General features: G+C 45.3%; 1 protein-coding gene across 1 annotated transcript in view; it reads left to right on the top strand.

Annotated features, from left to right (window-relative positions):
- Positions 1-23,932, top strand: part of MAMDC4 (MAM domain containing 4) — a 138,309-nt gene that overhangs the window by 68,112 nt on the left and 46,265 nt on the right. Inside the window, exons 12-18 of the mRNA XM_068248950.1 lie at positions 135-218; positions 6,658-6,744; positions 7,542-7,673; positions 14,387-14,514; positions 15,999-16,101; positions 18,689-18,796; positions 23,790-23,924. Of these exons, the coding sequence (XP_068105051.1) occupies positions 135-218; positions 6,658-6,744; positions 7,542-7,673; positions 14,387-14,514; positions 15,999-16,101; positions 18,689-18,796; positions 23,790-23,924 (777 nt within the window). The remainder of the gene's footprint in view (positions 1-134; positions 219-6,657; positions 6,745-7,541; positions 7,674-14,386; positions 14,515-15,998; positions 16,102-18,688; positions 18,797-23,789; positions 23,925-23,932) is intronic.

Here is a 23,932-nt window from a genome sequence, read left to right as displayed (position 1 = left end):
AGCTATGGACGCCTCCTACAGTGTTTTATGCTATGCAAAGGATTAGATTGTGAGCCCTTCTGAGGGACAGTTAGTGGCCACCGTGCTGCCCACATTTTGTTACTGAGACTGTTGTCTATTCATCATGTTCACAGGAAACTCCAGTAAAGCAGTCGAGGCATCACCTGGAGTGGACAAGACTGTTACCAGTGCAATAGAAAACTGCATACATGTATCAGGTAAGAGAGAGGGCTGTCTCAATATGGTGGTATAGTGTAGATGTCGTTAACCCCTAATGTCAATTTATTATCTGAAAATAAATGCAGTGCTTCTCATTATCATGGTATCAAACCCAGAGAAATATCACTGGGCATGCATTCCTGTATCAGCCAGTGTGGTGCACAAAAGCATAATACACATAATACCCATCCAGCGATATTTCTCTGGATATGCTGCCTTGATAAAGAGACACAGGTGGCCCCTAGACCTGTATGTCCTGTATGTATGTATGTATATATATATATATATATATATATATATATATATATATATATATATATATACACATATATATATATATATACCTGTATATATATATATATATATACAGTGGTGTGAAAAACTATTTGCCCCCTTCCTGATTTCTTATTCTTTTGCATGTTTGTCACACTTAAATGTTTCTGCTCATCAAAAACCGTTAACTATTAGTCAAAGATAACATAATTGAACACAAAATGCAGTTTTAAATGACGATTTTTATTATTTAGTGAGAAAAAAACTCCAAATCTACATGGCCCTGTGTGAAAAAGTGATTGCCCCCCTTGTTAAAAAATAACTTAACTGTGGTTTATCACACCTGAGTTCAATTTCTGTAGTCACCCCCAGGCCTGATTACTGCCACACCTGTTTCAATCAAGAAATCACTTAAATAGGAGCTATCTGACACAGAGTAGTAGACCAAAAGCACCTCAAAAGCTAGACATCATGCCAAGATCCAAAAGAAATTTAGGAACAAATGAGAACAAAAGTACTGTAATTGAGATCTATCAGTCTGGTAAAGGTTATAAAGCCATTCCTAAAGCTTTGGGACTCCAGTGAACCACAGTGAGAGCCATTATCCACAAATGGCAAAAACATGGAACAGTGATGAACCTTCCCAGGAGTGGCCGGCAGACCAAAATTACCCCATGAGCGCAGAGAAAACTCATCCGAGAGGCCACAAAAGACCCCAGGACAACATCTAAAGAACTGCAGGCCTCACTTGCCTCAATTAAGGTCAGTGTTCACGACTCCACCATAAGAAAGAGACTGGGCAAAAACGGCCTGCATGGCAGATATCCAATGCGCAAACCACTTTTAAGCAAAAAGAACATTAAGGCTCGTCTCAATTTTGCTTAAAAACATCTCAATGATTGCCAAGACTTTTGGGAAAATACCTTGTGGACCGACGAGACAAAAGTTGAACTTTTTGGAAGGTGCGTGTCCTGTTACATCTGGTGTAGAAGAAACACAGCATTTCAGCAAAAGAACATCATACCAACAGTAAATTATGGTGGTGGTAGTGTGATGGTCTGGGGTTGTTTTGCTGCTTTAGGACCTGGAAGGCTTGCTGTGACAGATGGAACCATGAATTCTACTGTCTACCAAAAAATCCTGAAGGAGAATGTCCGGCCATCTGTTCGTCAACTCAAGCTGAAGCGATCTTGGGTGCTGCAGCAGGACAATGACCCAAAACACACCAGCAAATCCACCTCTGAATGGCTGAAGAAAAACAAAATGAAGACTTTGGAGTGGCCTAGTCAAAGTCCTGACCTGAATCCTATTGAGATGTTGTGCCATGACCTTAAAAAGGCGGTTCATGCTAGAAAACCCTCAAATAAAGCTGAATTACAACAATTCTGCAAAGATGAGTGGGCCAAAATTCCTCCAGAGCGCTGTAAAAGACTCGTTGCAAGTTATCGCAAATGCTTGATTGCAGTTATTGCTGCTAAGGGTGGCCCAACCAGTTATTAGGTTCAGGGGGCAATCACTTTTTCACACAGGGCCATGTAGGTTTTGAGTTTTTTTCCCTCACTAAATAATAAAAATCATCATTTAAAACTGCATTTTGTGTTCAATTATGTTATCTTTGACTAATAGTTAACGGCTTTTGATGAGCAGAAACATTAAAGTGTGACAAACATGCAAAAGAATAACAAATCAGGAAGGGGGCAAATAGTTTTTCACACCACTGTATATATATGTATATATGTATATATATATATATATATATATATATATATATATATATATATATATATATATATATATATATATATATATATATATATTTATATACACACACTGTATGTATATGTGTGTGTTTGTGTGTATAATATATATATATAATTTATTTTTTTCCATAAGTTTGAGCAGGCACACCGTCTAGCAATAGGGTTTTTTTTCTTTGGTGATTCTTGTAGGGGCCAAGAATACCTTTTAAAGAAAAAAAATCTTTTTATTGTTTTTTTTCAAACAACAAAACATTAAAGTGGTCTGAAACTCTGACATAACATTCAATAAAAATGTGTTTTCTTACTTTTTATTACACACACAGGTATCATATTTGCTTTTGTGCATAAGTAATATCGTCTGTTTACAAATTACAAGTTTCCAAAGTGTAATTTATCGTACCCTGAAAGCTGGCATTGCATTTTATTCAAACTGCATTTTATTATATATTAACATCTTCTAATAAGCTTTTCTGAACTGTGTGTGTGTCTGAAGCACACAGAGTTCCTTTTCACTTGTTGGACTGTGTTTACAACATTGGAATGTAAACAAACATACTGTTATCTACAATTTGGATGCAGATTGAAGCTGAATAGCAGGACAAGGTGCCCATTTCAGTGATGTTCTGCTAGAAAAAAAAATCTGGGATAGTAGCTTTCAAGATGTGAGGAATCTTTTAGAGCAAATTAGAAATGCTGACTTTCAGAGCACTTTAAACAGTCAATTGATAGTGTAAAAAACATCAGAAGAGGTATATACAACTTCAAAAGATAGCAAACTGTTAATTTTTCAGCCTTATTTCTTCTATCCTATAAGTTCCTATACCTGTTCTAATGTAGTCTGGATTACTGCAGCCTTTTATAGTTGCACTGTCTCTGTAATATATCTAATCTTCTTTTCTTTGTCAAGCTTTGTCGACCCGGGGAGGAAGGAGCTGGCTCTGCTGATAGGGAGAAGTTGTGCACACCTCCTGCACGCCCTCTCCAGGCTCTGTGTGTGTGCTTTGTGTATTCCTCACAGACAGTTTGTGAGGCTGAGGGAGGTGGGAACTGTTGCCTGTCACATGCAGAGAAATTGTGACTAATCCTTAACTGGAGTGCAGATAATTCACTATGTAATAAATACGTGTAGTATACTGTAACATGAGACCCCGGACCCCGTAGCTAACCAAGTTAGTTGATATAGGGGTAATGCTGTATTTATCATTTGTTTTCAGAGAGCACTTCTTCCACTCTAGAAAAATTAGTTTTTTTTTTGGGCATAAAAGAACAATAATCTGATTAGTGCCTTTTTGTTAGCACCCACTGACAGATCACCCAGGAGCCCCAAAAGACAACACTTATAAGAGTCGTTCATATGAAGACCCAACTCGGCATCCATAAATTGTATAACTTTGTTTCAAAAGATTGTATCAGTGGACAATCCCATACCATATGTTTAAATGTACCCGGACTATGGCTTCAATTCATCAAGCATTACCGCATTCGGTAATGCTGAAAACAGCTGAGTTAACGGAGCACTTAAGAAAATGTTAATTCATCAAAGCTGTTACCGAATGAGAAGCTGAAATCACAGAGCAATGAGATAAATTACCAACTTGTGCTCAACACATGTCAGCAAATGTCAGTAAATGTTAATTCATCAAGGTTACCACATTCGCTAGCACATTCGGTGTTTATCTCCAGCTCTCCCCTGTCGTTACAGGCTTGGAAAGCCTTCTGTGTGAATGTTTTCATGATTAGCAGGAGCAGGCAGCCAATAGAAACAGCCCATGTTCTCCTGCAAGTGCCGCTGATAGGTGCTGATAGGTCACAGACTTCTCCACACAAGCGTTCAGACCCCCCAGGCAGTGAGCAGAGAGAAAGGTGGTGTAACCCTTTGAGTCCCTGTTTGAATATGCAAAGATGCAAGTGGTGAAATCACCAAGCATGGCATTTGTAATGTCTCCAGGAAGTTTATCTACGTTGTAGCAAATAAGTAAAATGTTAAGAAACACTGATGGACAGATTCAGAGCAGCAGAGGCAGTATAAGTAACAGTAAATATAACACGTTTACATAAAGGGATGTCTGGATGCCTTCTATTGTTATCAGCTTGTAACAACACAGAGACATTCCAAGCTGCTCTGCACCACTCTGCTGTTATCTAACAGCCTTTGATGAACTGAAGCCGTAGTACTTCGGTAACTTAACGAACCTCTACCACACATGGGAAAATATTGATGAATTAGCACAGTGAAGTGTAAAATACCGAATGCGGTATTTTAAGGACTGGAATTTTGTTATCGAACACCCTTTGATGAATTGAAGCCAAAGTCCGCAACTCCAACAAGCATCACTTACATCCTTGGAAAATTTAGAAATCTTTTGGGGCGTATAGTAAACCTGATAAAACCAACGTACCGGTAATTGTATGAGTTTATCTCTGGAAGGGGCAAGAATACCTAGGCTAGAAGTAGGGAGAGTCTGGGAGCCCAATGGTGCAGTATCTCCAGGTATAGGGAGGATAAAATTATATAGATATACTCACAAAGGTGGGTTGCAGTTCCTGCAACCACCGTATAGCCCTGCTGGGAATTAACTATCTCTGCTCAGTTCTCCAGGTTATCCTACCCAACACTGTCTAGCAGGTTGGGTGCTTGATATGGTGGCGTAGGCTGGGTGTCACGTGACCCAATGCAGGTCAGGTGACACGCAGGGATCCATACACGCTGCTAACAGCTACAGAAGGGTTAGAAGACGGCGCTGGAGGCTTGGTGAGTATTTTATGCTGTGTTTGTGCTTTTTTGGCTGGTTGCAGTGGCGTAGCAATAGGGGACGCAGAGGTTGCGACCGCATCGGGACCCTTGGACCTCCCTCATCCATCTTATTAGCTTTTTATTGGTGCTGTGCTGATAATGAACACCTCTGTATGTACACTGGATAGTGGGAATCCTTAACCAGCTATTTCCTTACTCTGATTACACCTTTCTGACACTGCAGCTATCCTTGGTAGGTTTTGGGGCTTCATGTCAACAGAGTGCTAGGGGCCCCATGTAAAACTCGCATCGGACCCCAACCTCCTTGGTTACGCCACTGGCCGGCTGCTCAAGCAATCGGCAAGCACATGTATCAGGCGATCCCCGCCGGTGCTGGATATCGGAGACTCTGCTGTATATGTTTTTAAACATTTTGACGACTGGCTATCATTCATAAAAGGATGTGCGGTAAAAAATCTGGTCGGGAAAATACAGCATTCGGTATTTTAGACTTTTGTGTGCTAATTCATAAACCTTTTCACAGCTGCTATAGAAGTGTGGGGATTTACCAAAGTAACTGGCGGTAACATCAGAAGGGTAGCTGCCTGTTGTTATGTGTTGTTACATTGCTGTTCTCCGTGCAGAGACAGCATTACAATAAAAGAGGCATCCCAACTTCCCTTTAGATGTGCATGTTTTGTTATACTGCCTCTGCTTGCCCTGAATCTGTCTATTAGTTTTTCTTAACAATCTATTTAATTGACACTGCTTAGAATATCTTCAAGAAACTTTACACATGCCAGGCTTTGTGATTTTCACATCTAGCTCCTGCACATCTCAAAGACAGGAACCCAAGAGGTTAAACAGCCAACACAGCCTAAGGTATTCAGGGGAAGGCCTTGTTTGTTCCAATCGCTCTGCTGCTTCCTGAGGGGAGATCTCACTGCTTCTGCTTGTGAGTCTCCATTCATAGGCAAACGCAGGGGGGGATTACAGCTGCCCAGAATCCCCCCTCAGACCAGGGCCAGTGCAGTGTCTGGGGACAGGCACACGTTGAGACGGCAGAATATCTGCAGAGTCAGGTATGAGCACAGCCCTGTGCCCTGCTGTGTGAATGCGTCACTTTCCTCTTCATTACCAATGTTGACTGTCCTCATTATTACCGTATCTGTATCCCAACTGCTCCTGGTCAATCCCGTTGTCGATCGGGAGCAGATTGGACATTTACAAAATAATTGACAGAACCTGTCAGTCGGACAGGAAATTGCATTATGTGTACCCAGCATGTTGTCCTACCATCTTATTATACTGTATTGGGCGTGGCTGAGGGAGACCTTTCAGGAATCCCCCCTTGAAAATTCTGGGTTTGCCCCTGCCATTAACATCACACAGTCCCCCATAGACTTCGCTCTTATCACCACTTCAAAGCAGGCAGTATGTTTCGTGTCATTACCGCCTGTTCTAATCTTTATGAATTGACATTTACTGACATGTGTTGAGGTAATTTACCTCACTGCTCAGGAATTTCAGCTTTTTATGCAGTAACCCGCTTTTATGAATTGCCATTTTGCTAAGTGCTGGGTAAAGTCAGCTGTTTTCTGCATTACCGCAGAGTGATTAGAGGGATTTTCTTTTACTATGCTTTCAATCCTGTCATTGTTTTTTTTACAGCTGTGTATGATTTTGCAAAGGACAGTGATGGTTGGAGGGATGTCAGCATTGGCGATCTGAAATGGGAGAGATATGAAGAAGGAAACCGTAAGTAATGCTTGTGTGTCACATCATCCTTTACACATACAGGCCCATATGCAATCCACTTTTTCTCCGGAGTTTTCTCCAAGGAGATAGTTTTTAACTTCTTTATAAAATAACTTTTCAACACTTTGCAAATTAAAAAGTACCAAAAAGTTGGTGAAAAGGTACTATCAAAATTATTTTAAGTATTTTCTTGGTTGCTGGTGGCTTAAAAGAAATTTTTTTTGGCAAGTTTAAAATTATCACCTAGGAGAAAACTCAGGTGAAAAAGTGAATTGCATATGGGCCAAAGTGTGAAAATATCACTTAGGAGAAAAAGTGATTGCATATGGGCCACGGTCTTTTTTGAAGGTGAAAAAACACTTGCACACTGCATGTGTGTGCGCTGTCCTGTGTCTTAAAGTGTGTCTGAACTCTCGCACAGGACAGAAGGAAAACCTAGAGAAATGCACCCTGTATGTGTTTAGAGTTTAGTCTGTCTAATTCCCCCCCCTTATCTGTGACTAATCACAACTGTAATTTGATCTCTCAGCTTTGTCAGCTCAGCAATATTGGCAGCCTCTGCAGAGCAGCTAATTTGTAAAACACAGGATGTTATCCTTATGTCTGCTTCCATGAAAGCAGGAAGTAGACACATTGCAGAGTTATTGCAGGATTTGTATCAGGTATAACAAATGTTTTTCTGTAAAGGTTATTATGCTGTTGCTCATCTTTTAGAGCAGAGAGGAAGTTCTGAGTTCAGGTCCTCTTTAAAGACTCCTGTATTATACAGATGATGACTCTTCCCCTATTTCTTTCAGGGACTCTTCTAGCCGTGGTAAAGGCGGAGGGAAATTTAAAGACTCGCGCAGATATCCGCAGCCCCTTGCTGTGCGCCGTTGGACCCCAGTGTAACATGACCATGACCTATAGGCTGAACAGCGGCCCAGCAGGTAGGTCCGGAGGATCAGGATTTACATATGAAGCAAGCAATTTGGGCGCCCGCTTGCACCGGAGGTTTGGGCACTGCCATAGGCGCTTATTATTATTATTTAGTAGTCAGGCACGTGCACAGGGGGGTGCTCTGGGTGCCCAGGCACCCCCCTTTTTAAAATCTTCAAAAAAAGGCCCCTCTCGCCGCGCAAAATAAGCTCCGCCCCCGACCGCGATAAGCCCCGCCCACCCGCGGGAAGCTCCACCCTCGCCTGGGACACTTTCAAGTGAAGAGGCCCAGACAGGAATCCTAGTGTGGCATACTGACCTCTCCCTCCACCTAGGACCCATACTGACCTCTACCTCCCCCAGCACCCATAGTGACCTCTCCCTCCACCTAGCACCCCGTGACCACTCCCTCCGCTAGCACTCACAGTGACCTCTCCCTCCACCTAGCACCCATACTGACCTTTCCCTACCCAGTACCCACAGTGACATCTCCCTTCACTTAGCACCCACAGTGACCTCTCTCTCCACCTAGCACCCACAGTGACCTCTCTCTTACCCAGCACCCACAGTGACCTCTCCCTCCACCTAGCACCCACAGTGACCTCTCCCTCCACCTGGGACCCATAGTGACCTCTCCCTCCCCAGCACCCACAGTGACCTCTCCCTCCCCCAGCACCCACAGTTACCTCTCCCTCCCCCAGCACCCACAGTGACCTCTCCCTCCACCTAGCACCCACAGTGACCTCTCTCTTACCCAGCACCCACAGTGACCTCTCCCTCCACCTGGGACCCATAGTGACCTCTCCCTCCTCAGCACCCACAGTGACCTCTCCCTTCCCCAGCACCCACAGTGACCTCTCCCTCCCCCAGCACCCACAGTGGCCTCTCCCTCCCCCAGCACCCACAGTGACCTCTCCCTCCACCTAGCACCCACAGTGATCTATACCTCCACCTAGGATCCATAGTGACAGCTCCCTCCACCTAGCACCCACAGTGACCTCTCCCTCCCCAGCTCTAGCAGTGATCCTGCCTACCCCAGAACCCACACTGACCTATCACTTCCTGAGCACTCACAGTGATTTTTCCCTCCCCCAGTGGCTACCCTCCTGTCCCCTGCAGCACCCACAGGGACCTCCCATCCAAAAAGCAGCACCTACAGTGACCTCTCCCATTGGCAGCGCCCACAGTGGCTTCTCCCAACACCCAGCATCCACTCCCTCCTCCAGTAACCACACCGACTTCTCCCAGAACCCACAGTGGCCTACCCTTCCCCCAGCACCCACACTGACCTCTACCTCCCTTAGCAGCAACTATGCCATTCATAGCAGCACCCATAGTGACCTCCCACCCCAGCACCCACAATGACCTCTACCTCCCGAGACCCACAGTGATCTCCCCCAAAGGACCCACAGTGACCTCCCTTTCCTCCAGCATCCATACTGACCTCTACTTTCCACAGCACCTACAGTTACTTCTCCCCCCAGCACCCACAGTGACCTACCCTTCCCCCATCAACCACACTGACCTCTACCTCCCTTAGCAGCAACTATGCCATTCATAGCAGTACCCACAGTGGCCTCCCACCCCCTGCACCCACAGCAATCCCACCAATATTCAGCACCCACATTACACTCAACCAGTAACCCCCACTATAGCAAGCACCCAGTACTTGCACCAAGCACCCTGCACCCAATACTCACATCATGCCTCAATATGGCACTTACTACTTGCATCAAACAGCCACATGACACCCAATACCTGCACCCCTTTACCCTATAGCTGGCACCCAGTACTCACACCTACACGGCACAGTACTTGCACCCAGCTCTGACATGTCACTCACTACTCACACCTGCACACAGGCTCCACATGGCACCCACTCACATAACCAGTACTAGCACCCGAAGTACCTGCACTCAGAACCCACGTGACACACAACACCCACCCAGAGCTAGCACCCAGTGCAGGCATGGCACCAAGTATTTGCACCTATGTGATACCCAGTACCTGCACCCAACACCCACATGTTTTATCTGCAGTAGTTCCAGTTGCACTAAGCCTCCACTTGGTGCCCAGCACCCACACCAAGCACTCACATATGACATCCAGTACTTGCACCCAGAACTCAAAAGGGACTGAGTACCTGCAATCAACACCTACATGATGGTTGATACACACCCATACAGCCAGAATCCACATGACACCCTGTGCCAGCACCTAGAACTCACATGGCACCCAGCATCTTCCTTTAGCACCCACATGAAAACAAATACCCCACTAGCCAGCACCCATCACCCATATGTCACCATGTACTCACTCCCAGTACCCACTTGGCAGTCAGTATTTGCACCTAAGACCCACATACCCCCATAATCAACACGCACATGGCACAGTACTCAAACGTCACCAAGTTCCAAAGCCAATATATGCACCCAGTACCCGTCCATGGCCAGCACCCAAATAGTACCCAGTACCCATCCTTGGTCCGAACCCATATGAGACACGGTACTCTCCCATGTCACACATCCAGACCACACATGGCACTCCCTACTCACCAATTAGCACTCACATGGCACCCACTATTGTTTATCACCATCTGCTAATCATTCAGCACCCAATACTGCATAGCACCCACTGCAAATAAACACCCAATACAAACTGGACCTTGGTAACCAACCTTGGTAACCAAAGCAGCTTGACACAGACTTTACTTTGGCATCTCGGCACCCACTGCAACTTACCACAAAGTGAATCTTTGTGTCTTACCATCTACTGCATCTTGGCACCCACTGCACCTTGGCACTTACTGCAGTTTTGCATCTACTATTGCTTAGCAACCACTGCATATTGGTAAACACTTGTTTGCCTGAAAAGAGGCTTGGGTGCTGATCAAGAGGGACAGAGGTCCCAATAATGAAAGGTGAGTCTGTGCCTCCACAGTGGGCTCCACTGTGCCCACTCTAACCCACTAACAGTGGGCACCTATCACTGCTGATTTGAGGGTGATAGCACCAAAAGAGTTGGAAGGAGACACAAAGTCTGCCTTATACTGCTATAAAGGTGTGTGTGTGTGTGTGTGTGTGTGTGTGTGTGTGTGGGGGGGGGGGGGTTAAGACTGCCTTATTGCTTTCTGGAGAGTGGGTATTACATACACAATTTAACACGATTTATCGATTTCAAATTTGAGCACGACACCCTTGAGGATCTTCTGCATGGCCCTGCCCCTTCCTGCAGCACCCACACTGACCTCTACTTTTCCCATCAGCCACCCCTTCCCCTCATAGCTGGCAACCAGTACTCATATTCACATGACACCAAGTATCTGCACCCAGGCCTAAAATTGCACCCAGTACTCACACCTGCACACAGCTTCCACATGGCACCCACTATCTGCACCAAGTATCCACTTAACCCGTACCCGCACCCAAAGTACCTGCATTCAAAACCAATGTGATGCCCAAAGCCCACCCATAGCCAGCACCCAGTACAGGCATGTCACCAAGTATTCGCACCCATGTCACACCCGGTACCTGCACCCAGCACCCACATGACATCCAGTACATGCACCCAGACCTTACATAGCACTAAGTTCTTGCAATCAACACCCGCATGACACTCGATATCCAACCATAGCCAGAACCCACATGACACTCAGTACTTACACACAGAACCTACATGGCACCCATCATCTGCATTCAGCAGCATGACAATCAATACCCCCCTAGCCAGAAAAGAGGAGGGGGAGGCATGCGGGGGAAGGCATTGACAGGCCCCTTTTTTAAATTTGAGCACCCCCCACTTAAGGACCCTCTGCACGGCCCTGTTAGTAGTGATATACTGCCGACATCTTCCGCAGCACTTTACAGAGTATATATAGTCTGGTCATTAACTGTCCTCAGAGGGGCTCACAATGTAATCCCTACCATAGTCCTATATCTATGTATGTATCATGTACTGTATGTATCGTAGTCTAGGGCCAATTTTTAGGGGGATGCCAATTAATTTATCTGTATCTTTTTGGGATGCTTACAGAAATATCGGCATTGTGCCCAGGTTTAGGCACCGGGCATGTAGTTTGAGCGGGGGGGGGGGAGGAGTTTCGCATCAGGGGAAGGGTTTTGTGTGAGAGTAAGCTCAGGTTTGGCCACAGTAAAATATTGGTATTTAAAGCGGTATTGTCACCATAAAAATCAAATTTCAACAGCAACTGGTCTGAGTGTGTTAAAGGGACTCCGAGCTCTACTTAAAAAGTAAAATAGTACTCACCCGGGGCTTTCTTTAGTCCAACGCTGGTCGGGAGGCTCCTCTCCTAGGCCCCGCTCCGGAATGGCTGGACGGCGGCAGCCCAGCGACACTCGGCCGAGTGTCCCCTTCTCCTGGTATGACGCGGCTGATGTCACCACGCCGGCCGCCTCGCGTCATCACGCCGGCCGGTGTGAAAGTACTGCGCATGCGCAATTAAAGCGCGCATGCGCCGTACTTCCACGCCGGCCGCCGTGATGACGCGAGGCGGCTGGCGTGGTGACATCAGCCGCGTCATACCAGGAAGAAGGAGCCCGACACTCCGCCGAGTGTCGCCGGGTTGCCGCCGTCCAGCCATTCCGGAGCGGGGCCTAGGAGAGGAGCCAGGACGCTGTCGTGGGACCTCCCGACCAGCGCTGGACTAAAGAAAGCCCCGGGTGAGTACTATTTTACTTTTTAAGTAGAGCTCGGAGTCCCTTTAAGAGATAAAGATGCTAATCCTGCATTCAAAACTTGAAAAACTTTTTCTGCTGTTATAGTTTGAAGTTATCACATACTTTAGGAGCACTGGCCCTAGTGCCAAACAGTGCCAAAAAGTTGAATGCTGGGAGTTCTTTTTATCTATAATATATTCCTCCTCTTCCATTTATTTCCCTGCCTAGCTGATCACTTGTGTTTACAAGCAAGGCTGAGGTGACTCAGTAATTGGATGTGTAAATAAGAAAAAGACTCTGGGAGGAGGGCAGCTAATGAATACACAATGAGCAAGAGAAGGGAGGGGAGAAAACAAGAGTCAGGGAGGATATGATGTCAGCATTAGCTTGGCAAGATGGCCACTGCCTAGAATAGGTTTTTCTGCTTTTACTTTGTCAAATTCACAGGAATCATTACAGGGATAGCACAATACATCTGTTATGTAAGTAGAAGTAGTATTTATCTACTTATATATGTGTTTTTTATTTCTAGGTTAGCAAGACCGCTTGCTCTTTAACCTCCCTGGCGGTAACCCCGGGGTAGCCGCCAAAGAGGATTTCTCTGCCCCGGGAGGGATTTTTTAAATTAAATTTGCTTTAGCCTGTGTAGCTAGCACTTCGCTGGCTACCATTGTCCCCCAAGTCCCTCCGCTCTTTTTTGATCACCCCCGATCGCCACCATTATACGTACCCCCCTCCCCCGGATTCTGCGATGGTGCAGCCTCTCCAATCAGCTCCAAGCTTCGCTATGGGGAGGATCAGGATTGCGCATGAAGTCGATGACGTCAGTCGTCATGTCCGTAGCTACGTCTGAAGCTCATTGGGGAGGCTGCGGCTCTCGCAGGATCGCGGCTGGGTAACGTATATCGGCGGCGATCGGGGGGAACAGAAGGGTGTGGGGGGACTTGGGGGACAATGGTAGGTAGCCTAGTGCTAGCTACAAAGCCTACAACAGCTTTAATTCAAAAAATCCCTCCCGTGGACGCAGCCACAGAAACTGTGTACCGCAAAGGGAGGTTAATACTGGTATTTTACTATTGGCATTATTGGGCGACCAAATTTTCGTGTTCCTTTTTTCGATAGACGCAGTATACATAACTTTTGAAACTTGCCTCACCTCATGTTCACTTTAAATACAGCTCAAAGAATGTGGGCGTCCACGTAGGTTATATTTAGGATTAATTCTACATTTTATGCAAGTATTTATCTCAGAGTATTGCCTTAGGACTCCATTGGCCTGATGCACTAGCGGGAAACTTGCTGTGTGCATGCAGTACGCAACAACTTTACCATTGTTCAGTTCATCAGGGCCCATGGCCATGTGTCTTATCTACCAGATATGTCTTCTGAAGCCTCGTCTATGAGATATGTCCTCTGCTGTCTTATCTGCTAGATCAGTCCTCTGGTGTCTCATTTGCCCGATATGTCCTATTGTGCCTTATCAATTGCATCTGTCTTCTGTGGTCTTTGTTGCCCAGACATGTCTTCTGCTACATCTCCTGCCAGATATGTTCTCTGATGCCTCATCTATCAGATATTAGTGTTCCTTGTGTGGCAGAACATGAAAGAATGTTATTAAGTGGTTGTCCTCGGTAACCACTGTTCAGCACCAGCAGTCTAATAACTGCACTTAGCAGCTTGACATTCTCACAGTCGTAGTAGATCTTGATGATAGATGATAAGAAATCAAAGGTCATACCTGGTAGATGAGGCTCCAAAGTACTTTCCGTATTTGGCATATGAGCATAAAAGAAAATAGATCTGGTAGTGTTGTGAGTTGTTGAGTTTTGTTGCACAAGAGCAACACTACCAGATCTATTTTCTCTTATGCTCATATGCCAAATACGGTAAGTACTTTGGAGCCTCATCTACCAGGTATGACCTCTGATTTCTTATCAGCTACCAGATATATCTTCTGCACCCCTCAGTTACAACTTAAGACACGCCCGTTGGTGTCTGATTGATATACCAGATGTATTTTTACCCATTTGATGGACTTTCTGTCACAGGCTTCCTGACGCTGTTTGTGTGGGACCCTCAGCTGGGCACTCATGCACACCTGTGGCACAGGCAAGGTGAGAGAAGCAACGCGAGTTCTGCCACATTTCCTCTGGGAGAGAGAAAACAGCCCTTCCAGGTACGACTATTAGAAGGTGTCAACGGACATAGAAAAAATGAATACATATACACCTGGATCATGTGGAGTAGTGCATAGAAGCCTCAGCTTGCAGCGCTGGGTCCTGTGTTTCAGTCAGTCAGGGCACTATCTGCACAGAGTTTACATTCATAGTGACAGCTATAGTTTAAATATAACTTTTCCACAAGTGGGCGTTTGAAATTACCTGAAACCCTGTTTCTACAGGGATACTGGGCGGGTTTTTAAAACACAATTTGCACTTACCTGGGGCTTCCTCCAGACCACTGTAGCCCGCGAGGTCCCCTGGCGTCCTCCTGGCTCCTCTCCCGGTCTCGCTGGTGGCTCCGTTAATCAGTGACTTCCGCTTCAATCTGCCAGTACGTGTCCCCGCTGCACACGTTACACGTCATCAAGCAGCCCACTACGCGTCATCATGGCAGCCGGCATGAGAGTCCTGTGTATGTGCAGTTCTCTAACGGCTGGCATGATGATGCGTAGCGGGTGACGTGGTGATGCGTAGCGGGCGCAGCGGGGACACGTACTGGCGACTTCAAGCGGAAGTCGCTGATTAACGGAGCCGCCAGCGGGACCGGGAGAGGAGCCAAGAGGACGCCGGGGGACCTCGCGGGCTACAGTGGTCTGGAGGAAGCCCCAGGTAAGTGCAAATTGTGTTTTTAAAACATGTTCAGTATCCCTTTAAAGGATACCCGAGGTGACATGTGACATGATGAGATAGACATGGCTATGTACAGTGCCTAGCACACAAATAAGTATGCTGTGTTCCTTTTTTTCTTTCTCTGCCTAAAAGCGTTAAATATCAGGTATGTAAGTGGCTGACTCAGTCCTGACTCAGACAGGAAGTGACTACAGTGTGGTCCTCACTGATAAGAAATTCCAACTATAAAACACTTTCCTAGCAGAAAATGGCTTCTGAGAGCAAGAAAGAGATAATAAGGGGAATTTCACTTCCTGTCTGAGTCAGGACTGAGTCAGCCACTTATATACCTGATATTTAACGCTTTTAGGCACAGCTATGGGGATGATATTTACCTGCTCCCACACAGCTATGGGGATGGTTACACTAGGGTTCCTGTATAGCACCTCTTTACGCCAAAGTGTCCCAGATGGGAAGGAGCTTCCTGGAGTGTGGGCGGGGCTTCCCTTGGGAAGGGGTGGGGTTTATCATATCCAGGGGCGGAGCTTCATTTTTACAGCCACAGGGGCCTTTTTATGGGAATTTTTGCATGGGCTCCCCCCCCTGCAGGTGCCTGAGGAAGGGCATCTCTTGCATGTGATTTCAGTAGTAGTAGAATAGTTTAAGGTTTGTGAAGATAACACAGTTACATGACAGGACAACAAACAACGAAGAGTTTTTTAAGTTTTTAAATTTTACAAATTTAGATTCTTACAAATGCCGTTTGGTGACTGGTTTCCTTTGATAGGGAAGGAATAAAATTTGTAACCTATGTTGTTCCTGATTTTAGCTGATGCTGTTTGGTTCTGTGGACCCCCAACCAGGAGGAGACTGGAGGGCTGAAGTGGAGCAAATAGAATTCCTAAACTGCACAAGTGAAACCCCTAGTGAAGGTAAGAGATATGAGTGGTACTAATTGGCCATTGCTGAGAGCAGCTATTGTTGTGTTTAGAAGAGGGATTTTGGTTTTAAAGGTGCCAAAACCTTTTCTCCTTGTGGTGCAGAGGCTCACTTTAAGCATACCTGAAGAGACATATGAAATGGTGCCTGATGCATGAACCGCCAGTAATAGGAGCAGACAGCCTATGGCAATATTTGTTGATAGTAACATTGTTAAACTGCAGTATAGTAAAGCAACCACAAGATGTCACTGTTTGTAATGTGCTGTGATGATCCCTATGGCATTGTTGTTTCCTGTAGTCTAAGAAAGCTGCTTTTCTTGATGGTTGTGTGTGATTTATTATTTATTTATTGTACTCATAAAGCGCCAACATATTACGCAGCGTTTTCCTCCGGTAAAAGGTTGCAACTTGTTATACTGGATGCCTATCTGTGTGTACAGACCACTCTGCTCCATCAATACTACCGGTACTGAGGGCAGCAAAGCACCGTGTGTTGCGCAATTAGCACAACCTGTGATACATGGGTAATCCGACCATAGCTGAGTTAATGCGCATTAAACAAGTATCGTAACATGCGTTATCCATGTACTGCAGTTCACGCTAATTGCCCAGTGCACGGTACTCTGCTGGCATTAGTGCTGCTATTATTGCTGTCTGCATGCAGCAATATTACTGGCAGTTTGTACATCAGCCCCAATGATGAGATAAACGGGGGTACATATAGTACTAGACCTACTAGGTAATTGTCTGAGGTCCCTTTTTATTTATTTATTTTGTCATTAAAGCAGGGGTCTCAAACTCAATTTACCTGGGGGCCGCAGGAGGCAAAGTCAGGATGAGGCTGGGCCGCATAAGGGAATCAATCAATCAGCAGCTCCCCCCCCCCCCCCCCCCCTGTCCCTTGCATTGATTTTTATTTCAAAATCAAATTCACACTGCAACAAACTATTTTGCCTATTTTTACCTTATAGTTTGCTTCAGTGCTCCCATTACAAGTAATCCGCCGTGTCCCCGCCGCAAAACGAGGGCTGCAGAGCCCCCAAATCGCCCGGGGGGCAATCCGCCGGCATTTCCTGGAAGAGACAGAGCTTTCAGCTTCAGCTCTGCCCCGTCTGACGTCAATCGCGGCGCATCGCCGCCTCTGCCCGCCCCTCTCACTCTTCCTTCACAGAGAGGGGCAGGCAGAGGCGACGATGCGCCCCGATTGACGTCAGGAGGGGCAGAGCTGAAGCTGAAAGCTCTGCCCCTTCCAGGAAATGCCGGCGGATTGCCCCCCCCCCAGGCGATTTGAGGGCTCTGCAGCCCTCGTTTAGCGGCGGGGATGCGGCGGATTACTTGGGAGCACTGAAGCGAACTATAAGTAAGCTTTTGCCGGCGCGGGCCACAAAATATTGTATCGAGGGCCGCAAATGGCCTGCGGGCCGCGAGTTTGAGACCCCTGCTTAAGGGAACCCGAGGCGGCTGTGAAAAGAAGAAAAAAAAAACATACTATCTGCTCCACACCGCCTCCTGGACCGATCTGCGCTGCTCCACTCCGCTCTCTGTTGTCCTGTTCCTCCTCTGCAGCCGGCGGAGGAAAACCAAGATGGCCGCGATCTGGAAGTACTTCCAGGGTCACGGCTTAGCTGCCTATTGGAGGAGGCGGCAGAGTGAGGCAATACGGGGGAGGCGGGGGGAGCAGGTTAATTGACAGCTGGCAGGTAAACAGGAGCCTAGTGACAATCAGATTGTCACTAGCCTGTCACCAGCTTTGAGGGGGGACAGCAGAGCCTGAGGGGACTGGCGGTGGCAGCAGAAGGACACAGAGGCAGGTCATTGTGCAAAAACCATGCCTCTGTGTCCTATAATTTCTTTAAAAAAACACCTCAGGTACTCTTTAAAAAAAAACCGAAGTGGGATATGGAGGCTGCCATATTTATTTTCTTGTATACAATGCCAGTTACCTGGCAGCCCTGTTGATCCTCTGGCATAAGTAGTGTCTGAGTCAAAACCCTGGAAGAAGCAAATGACTAATCCGGTCTGAGTCAGCTGAGACAGAGTACCTGATCTGCTGCATGCTTGTTCAGGGTCTATGGCTAAAAGTATTAGAGACATGGGATCAGGAGGACAGCCACGCAACTGGTATTGTTCCCTTTAAACAACAAGGTGACAACTGAAATGATCACAAATTCACAAATGATCATTTTGGCCATTGATGATTGAGCACAGACATCTGAGGATGCACAATACCACCCTATCAGCCTAGTTTTGTGTAACTACATGTTACTAGCCTCATCTATTCCTATGGAGATTGGGGTAGAGGTCAGGATACTCTTCCTATAGGGATGTACAGCAGCAATCTGCTGGGAAATGTCAACCCAGTGAATCGTGAAAGCATGCAGCACGACTGACTTCAGAGAATGATTTAGTCATTGAATTGAGGCCTGATCCAACAACAAGCAGTCTGATTGGGTGATGGTTATCGAATGTGTCTGCATGACGTTTTTGCACATTTAGGGATGTATTCTGCGATGGGGAAGGATCAATGATTCTCAATGGTAAGACACTCTCGCTGACTTTAGTCTCAATTCTTTTCTAGCGGAGGTGACTTGTAACTTTGAGACTGGCCTGTGCGGCTGGTACCAGGATCTCACAGATGACATTGACTGGACGTTGGGGAGTTTATCGGACCACACCACGGGGCAAGGTGAGTTATTATTTATATAGCGCCGACATCTTCCGCAGAGCTGTACAGAGTATATTGTCTTGTTACTTAACTGTCCCTCAGAGGAGCTCACAATCTAGTCCCTACCAAAGTCTCATGTCTATGTATGCATTGTGTAGTGTATGTATCCTAGTCTAGGGCCAATGTATGTATGTATTGTAGTCTAGGGCCAAATGTATGTATGTATTGTAGTCTAGGGCCAAATGTATGTATGTATTGTGTATGTATTGTAGTCTAGGGCCAATGTATGTATGTATTGTGTATGTATTGTAGTCTAGGGCCAATGTATGTATGTATTGTGTATGTATTATAGTCTAGGGCCAATGTATGTATGTATTGTAGTCTAGGGCCAAATGTATGTATGTATTGTAGTCTAGGGCCAAATGTATGTATGTATTGTGTATGTATTGTAGTCTAGGGCCAATGTATGTATGTATTGTAGTCTAGGGCCAATGTATGTATGTATTGTGTATGTATTGTAGTCTAGGGCCAATGTATGTATGTATGTATTGTAGTCTAGGGCCAATGTATGTATGTATTGTGTATGTATTGTAGTCTAGGGCCAATGTATGTATGCATTGTGTATGTATTATAGTCTAGGGCCAATGTATGTATGTATTGTAGTCTAGGGCCAATGTATGTATGTATTGTAGTCTATGGCCAATGTACGTATGTATATTAGTCTATGGCCAATGTATGTATGTATTGTGTATGTATTGTAGTCTAGGGCCAATGTATGTATGTATTGTGTATGTATTGTAGTCTAGGGCCAGTGTATGTATGTATTATAGTCTATGGCCAATGTATGTATGTATTGTGTATGTATTATAGTCTATGGCCAATGTATGTATGTATTGTGTATGCATTATAGTCTATGGCCAATGTATGTATGTATTGTGTATGTATTATAGTCTAGGGCCAATGTATGTATGTATGTATTGTAGTCTAGGGCCAATGTATGTATGTATTGTGTATGTATTGTAGTCTAGGGCCAATGTATGTATGTATTGTGTATGTATTGTAGTCTAGGGCCAATGTATGTATGTATGTATTGTAGTCTAGGGCCAATGTATGTATGTATTGTGTATGTATTGTAGTCTAGGGCCAATGTATGTATGTATTGTGTATGTATTATAGTATATGGCCAATGTATGTATGTATTGTGTATGTATTGTAGTCTAGGGCCAATGTATGTATGTATTGTGTATGTATTGTAGTCTAGGGCCAATGTATGTATGTATTGTGTATGTATTATAGTATATGGCCAATGTATGTATGTATTGTGTATGTATTGTAGTCTAGGGCCAATGTATGTATGTATTGTAGTCTAGGGCCAATGTATGTATGTATTGTAGTCTATGGCCAATGTATGTATGTATTGTGTATGTATTGTAGTCTAGGGCCAGTGTATGTATGTATTATAGTCTATGGCCAATGTATGTATGTATTGTAGTCTATGGCCAATGTATGTATGTATTGTGTATGTATTGTAGTCTAGGGCCAATGTATGTATGTATTGTGTATGTATTGTAGTCTAGGGCCAGTGTATGTATGTATTATAGTCTATGGCCAATGTATGTATGTATTGTGTATGTATTATAGTCTATGGCCAATGTATGTATGTATTGTGTATGTATTATAGTCTATGGCCAATGTATGTATGTATTGTGTATGTATTATAGTCTATGGCCAATGTATGTATGTATTGTGTATGTATTGTAGTCTAGGGCCAATGTATGTATGTATTGTGTATGTATTGTAGTCTAGGGCCAATGTATGTATGTATGTATGTATTGTAGTCTAGGGCCAATGTATGTATGTATTGTGTATGTATTGTAGTCTAGGGCCAATATATGTATGTATGTATTGTGTATGTATTGTAGTCTAGGGCCAATGTATGTATGTATTGTGTAAGTATTATAGTATATGGCCAATGTATGTATGTATTGTGTATGTATTATAGTATATGGCCAATGTATGTATGTATTGTGTAAGTATTGTAGTCTAGGGCCAATGTATGTATGTATTGTGTATGTATTATAGTCTGGGGCCAATGTATGTATGTATGTATTGTAGTCTAGGGCCAATGTATGTATGTATTGTGTATGTATTGTAGTCTAGGGCCAATGTATGTATGTATTGTGTATGTATTATAGTCTATGGCCAATGTATGTATGTATGTATTGTGTATGTATTGTAGTCTAGGGCCAATGTATGTATGTATTGTGTATGTATTATAGTCTAGGGCCAATGTATGTATGTATTGTGTATGTATTGTAGTCTAGGGCCTATGTATGTATGTATGTATTGTGTATGTATTATAGTCTATGGCCAATGTATGTATGTATTGTAGTCTATGGCCAGTGTATGTATGTATTGTAGTCTAGTGCCAATTTTAGGGGGATTAACTTATCTGTATGTATTTGGGATGTTGGAGGAAATCGGAGTGCCCAGATAGTGCCCTGGCTGGGATTCAAACCTGGGACCCAGCTCTGCAAGGTGAGAGTGCTGTGGCCCAGCACACTTACTATTTTGCGTTGATTCCCTGCCGTGCCGCGGCAAAGTCAGCAGCGCATTACCGCATGGTGAAGCAGCAGCGAAAGTAATTGGAGTCAATGGGTGATGCAGGAATTTAATTGACGCGCATGCGCAGACCGACGGGAAACCCAAGGATTCCCAGTGATGTATTTCCTGCCCAGCAGGAAGTACGTCACTAAGCAGGGGGTGGAGCTATGCGTATGACCCTGTCGGCGCCCTCTGCCACGGGGTCATATGTTTGTCATGTTTTGCGCTGCGGTGGGATGAGGAGGAAACAGATCAGAGAAAATGTAAGAACTAATTTAAAGCGGAACGGAAATCACTTTAAAAAACAAGAGTTCCACTTACCTGGGGCTTCTGCCAGGCCCCTGCAGCCGTCCTGTGCCCGCAACATTACCATACGATCCTCTGCTTCCCTGCTGCAGCTCACTGTCACTTCATGCAGTGGGTGTCCACTGCGCCCGCGCGGCCCTCGTTTCTGCTCTCATTGCCGGGAGATTTTCTCCTACTGCGCCTGTGCAGGAGGCTCCTGGCTACGGGAACACATACGCGTGGCCAGGGACAGTGGATGTCGACTTAGAAGACGACTTCCCCTGCGTGAAGAAAAGTGAGCCGCGGCGGGGGAACGGAGGATCGGTATGTGCCGGTGCGGACACAGGGCGGCTGCAGAGGGCTGGCAGAAGCCCCAGGTAAGTGAAACTCTAATTTTTTTTTTAAGTGATTTCAGTTCCGCTTTAAATAATCAGGAAAATAAAGTTAATAATAAAAGCATATTTCCCTAAGTTCACAATATTATTATAGAGTCATTAAAAATGGTTAATAATTTACTAATAATTTTGAGCTGAAATAAATTTTATGTTAGTTTTATGCACCTCGGACTTGTCAGTATAATCAAGATGAAACGCTGTCTGTATTACATCTTTAGTCCATTTTCCTGCACTATAATAATCCAGCAAATACCGAATGAAATACCGCATGAAGTAAAAATCTTTATGAATTGTCATGCAGTTTTTCGGTAAATTACCGATCTCTTGCTGCAAGCAAAACAAAATATATCTTAGTGAATTTCGAAGAAAAAGTCTAAAGGTGGCCACTAATGGTCCAATTTCTAGGGAAAAATCGTTCAGGTGATCAGAAATTCTGATTGGATCGGTTAAAAATAATCTCAGTTGATGGGCACAATCGATTATGAACGATTATACAAAAAAAAAAAATCAAAAAAAAAATCGTCCGACTGTATTTTTGTCAAACTAAAATTTGGATTTTCTTGATTGGTTGTGATAGATAGGAAGCAAAGATTGGTTCGTTGATGGTGTAGTGAATGATTTTTCTTCCGATCACAATTTCTGATTGCTCAAACGATTTTTTTCTTGAAATTGGACCATTAGTGGCCACCTTAAAACAACGAATCCGGTATTTTACAGACCCGTTATTTTTTACTGAAAGTGTCTTGGTGAATACAAAGTGGACCGAAACTGTACACTGGGACCAAGTCGCAGGCCAACCTTAATGTCCAGTGGCTCCTCTCCCTCCCTTATAAAGTTCTCTAGTGTCTAATGCCTCCCCTATACAGTTCCCTGGTGTCTAGTCCCCCCCCCTTTCCCCTGTTCAGTTCCATAGTGTCTAGTCCCCACCCCCCCTTTCCCCTGTACAGTTCCCTGGTGTCTAGCCCCCCCCCCCTTTCCCCTGTACAGTTCCCTGGTGTCTAGCTCTTCACCCCCCCCTTTTTCCCTGTACAGTTCCCTGGTGTCTAGTGCCCCCCCCACCTACCCCTGTACAGTACCCTGGTGTCTAGCCCCCCTTTTTACCCTGTACAGTTCCCTGGTGTCTAGATATCCACCCCACCTTCCTTTTCCCCTGTACAGTTCCCTGGTGTCTAGTGCCCCCCCACCTACCCCTGTACAGTTCCCTGGTGTCTAGCCCCCCTTTTTACCCTGTACAGTTCCCTGGTGTCTAGTCCCCCCCCCCTTCCCCTGTACAGTTCCCTGGTGTCTAGATATCCACCCCCCCTTCCTTTTCCCCTGTACAGTTCCCTGGTGTCTAGTGGCCCTCCTCCCTCCCCTGTACAGTTCCCTGGTGTCTAGTTCCCCCCCCCCCTTCCCCTGTACAGTTCCCTGGTGTCTAGTTCCCCCCCCCCTCCGCTGTACAGTTCCCTGGTGTCTAGTTCCCCCCCCCCCTTCCCCTGTACAGTTCCCTGGTGTCTAGTCCCCCTTCCCCTGTACAGTTCCCTGGTGTCTAGTGGCCCTCCTCCCTCCCCTATACAGTTTCTTGGTGTTTAGTTGTTCTCTCTCTCCTATACAGTTCCCTGGTGTCTAGTGGCCCCCTCCCTCCTCTATACAGTTCCCTGGTGTTTTACACACGCATGTCTTATTATTTTGTACAGAGCTACGGAAGATGATGGTGCTATATAAATCACTAATAATGACATTTGTTACAGGTCACTACATGTACGTGGAAGGAGAGTCTCGCAGGGACCGGGGCCACACCGCCCGGCTGATATCTTACCCACAATCCTCAGATTTGGACAAAAATTGCTTGTCGTTTCACCACCGCCAACATGGCCCCGATACAGGTAGGAAT

Source organism: Hyperolius riggenbachi, chromosome 8 (assembly GCF_040937935.1).
Source record: "Hyperolius riggenbachi isolate aHypRig1 chromosome 8, aHypRig1.pri, whole genome shotgun sequence".
Taxonomy (NCBI): domain Eukaryota; kingdom Metazoa; phylum Chordata; class Amphibia; order Anura; family Hyperoliidae; genus Hyperolius; species Hyperolius riggenbachi.
The sequence above is the reverse complement of the archived record's forward strand: the minus strand, read 5'-3'. Positions and strand labels throughout refer to the sequence as shown.